The sequence below is a fragment of the Cyprinodon variegatus genome, unplaced genomic scaffold (assembly GCF_000732505.1).
Source record: "Cyprinodon variegatus isolate N-32 unplaced genomic scaffold, C_variegatus-1.0 Scaffold844, whole genome shotgun sequence".
Taxonomy (NCBI): Eukaryota; Metazoa; Chordata; class Actinopteri; order Cyprinodontiformes; family Cyprinodontidae; genus Cyprinodon; species Cyprinodon variegatus.
In genome coordinates this window covers 135,884-138,560 of record NW_015151297.1, presented here as the reverse complement: position 1 = coordinate 138,560, position 2,677 = coordinate 135,884, and the positions used below count along the sequence as shown (strand labels likewise).

The 2,677-nt window shown below is 47.8% G+C and overlaps 1 protein-coding gene across 1 annotated transcript in view; it reads left to right on the top strand.

Moving 5' to 3' along the window:
* Positions 1 to 2,677, top strand: part of LOC107099177 — a 15,254-nt gene that overhangs the window by 3,406 nt on the left and 9,171 nt on the right. Inside the window, exons 5-8 of the mRNA XM_015397198.1 lie at positions 419 to 556; positions 637 to 752; positions 832 to 952; positions 1,396 to 2,012. Of these exons, the coding sequence (XP_015252684.1) occupies positions 419 to 556; positions 637 to 752; positions 832 to 952; positions 1,396 to 2,012 (992 nt within the window). The remainder of the gene's footprint in view (positions 1 to 418; positions 557 to 636; positions 753 to 831; positions 953 to 1,395; positions 2,013 to 2,677) is intronic.

Sequence of the window (2,677 nt, the reverse complement as noted above, 5' to 3'; positions counted from 1 at the left end):
TCCACCCACTAACATCCACCCACTAACTTCCACCCACTAACTTCCACCTACTATCACCCATCCACTAACATCCACCCATTAGTATCCACCCACTAACATCCACCCATTAGTATCCACCCACTAACATCCACCCATTAGTATCCACACACTAACATCCACCCACTAACTTCCACCCACTAACTTCCACCTACTATCACCCACCCACTAGTATCCACCCATTAGTATCCACCCACTAACATCCACCCACTAACATCCACCCACTAACATCCACCCACTAACATCCACCTACTATCACCCACCCACTAGTATCCACCCATTAGTATCCACCCACTAACATCCACCCACTAACTTCCACCCACTAACATCAGTCTGGAGCGAAGCTCCTCCGTTGGATTGACCTTTTTTGTCACGTTTTCAGTTTTTGAAGACACGCTGGGATGTCTGTATCAGAACGGTCACTGTGAGCATTTCTGCGATGGTTCTGGAGTTCGACGCAGATGTTTCTGTGCTGATGGCTACCAGCTGGCAGATGATGGGAAACAATGTATTTCTAAAGGTAAAGAAAAGGCTGGCCTGACCAGTGGTTTTATGGTACCGTGGATGATGCTCTACGCTGACGATGGGATTGTGTTTCAGTGGAGTTTCCCTGTGGGCAGCTGCCCTCCTCACAGGATGGACTTAACCAGAGCACCCAGGTTCAGACCAGGCTGGTGGGAGCTAATCAATGCAGCCCTGGAGACTGTCCCTGGCAGGTAAACATGGCTCCATACATGTGGGACCCCTGACCCCCACTGGTCCTGGTCTAACAGGGGTCTGACTGTTCTCCATCAGGTCCTGCTTCAGCTGGATGGACGCAGCCACTGCGGTGGAGCTCTGATCCACCCGGACTGGGTCATCACTGCTGCCCACTGCGTCCATAAGACGGCCCCCTGGAACCTCACTGTGGTGGCAGGTAAAACCCCCAGAGGGGAACCAAGGGCTTAAATCGATAGAGGGGCTGAATTATTTATGGAAAGGGGGTCGTTATTGGTCTGCAATACCAGATATGCCTTTGAAAGGGGGTCAGGGGAGTTTCAAAGGGGAGTTTTATACCTTGGCATTGGTTTGACCAATAAGGAAATATAGAGTCTTTTAGCATCAAATTATAATTAGAATCAGAATTTTGAAACAATTCTGCAAACGACTGAGCTGGGAGCTTTCTTTCTGAAACAGGTTGTGCTATGATGACTTTATTCTCATAATGTTATGACTTTGTTCTCGCATCTCATATATTTATAAATAAATCTCTAGACTGACCCTAATACTCTGTCGTATTTTCTAATGATGTTGTGAATAAATAATTGAATCAGTGAAACTATCTATAATCTGAATTCTGTTCATATCTGATCTGATCAGGTGAACATAACCTGGACGTGAAGGACAACAAAGAGCAGCAGATAGCCGTAACCATGGTGATACCCCATTCAAACTACAACCCAGCGACGGGCGACAGCGACATCGCCTTGGTCCGGTTGAACCAGTCCGTGGCTCTGGGTCGATTCGTCGTCCCCATCTGCCTTCCCACCAAAGACTTTGCAGAACGGGAACTCCTGCCGGTCCGCTACCACACCGTGTCCGGCTGGGGCAAGAGGACGACCGGTGGGAACGTCTACGCCTCTTCCGGCCGCCCGCTCTCCCCCATCCTCCGCCAGATGAACGTCCCCATCATCCAGAACTCCCAGTGCTCCCTGAAATCCCAGTTCAACTTCACAGACAACATGCTGTGTGCCGGATATCTGGACGGAGGCCTGGAGAGCTGCAGAGGCGACGACGGCGGCCCGCTGGTGACGGAGTACGGCTCCACCCACTTCCTGACGGGTGTGGTGGCCTGGGGCCGCGGCTGCCCCCACCCGGGATATTACGGGGTTTACACCAAGGTGGCCATGTTTGTGGACTGGGTGGAGAAAACCATGAAGAACCCGCCCAGACTGCAGGAGGCAGGATCTGGACCCAGTCTGGAGCAAATAGCGGTCTAAGATGGTTCTGGTCCCGGCTTGGAAGGTTTATTCATTGCTGGGACTTTAGAGCCCGACCAGAACCAGCCCAGTTAGAGTCTGATTGGTTCCGTCTGCGTCTAATAAATAAAGCTAAGAATGAAAAAGTCTCTGCAGTTTGAAATGGTTCTATTTTATTTTACTTTTAGTCTGAGCAGCAGGTTCTGCAGCTGTTTAATTAAACATGTTCCTGCTGCAACGTCAGAAGGCTTCTCCGGGTTCCTCATTCGGTTCATTTTACCGCACTAAAGGCAGCAGACTGCAGGAAGATAGACATACAACACTGAACTGATAAAAAAATCACTCCAGCTTTTATTCTGAAGGTCTGATGTTGATCTAGAGTTTCTGTTCTTGTTCTGGATCACAGACAGCAGAACATCCATGATTTTTCATTATAAGGCCAAAGAGGAACAACCAGAACCACAAAAACCAACAACAATTAAAATAAAGGCAAAAGAACCTAAACTGGTAAAAAAACTAAACAAAAAAAACAAGACGTTTAGAAACGAATACGAACCAGAAAATTAATTTAAGTTAATTATTTCTAATTTCAGTTTATTTCTAGAGCACCAATTCACAACACATCACACAAGTTTTCTATCTAAGGAAAACCAGCTGATTGCATCGACTCATTGACTCTTCAG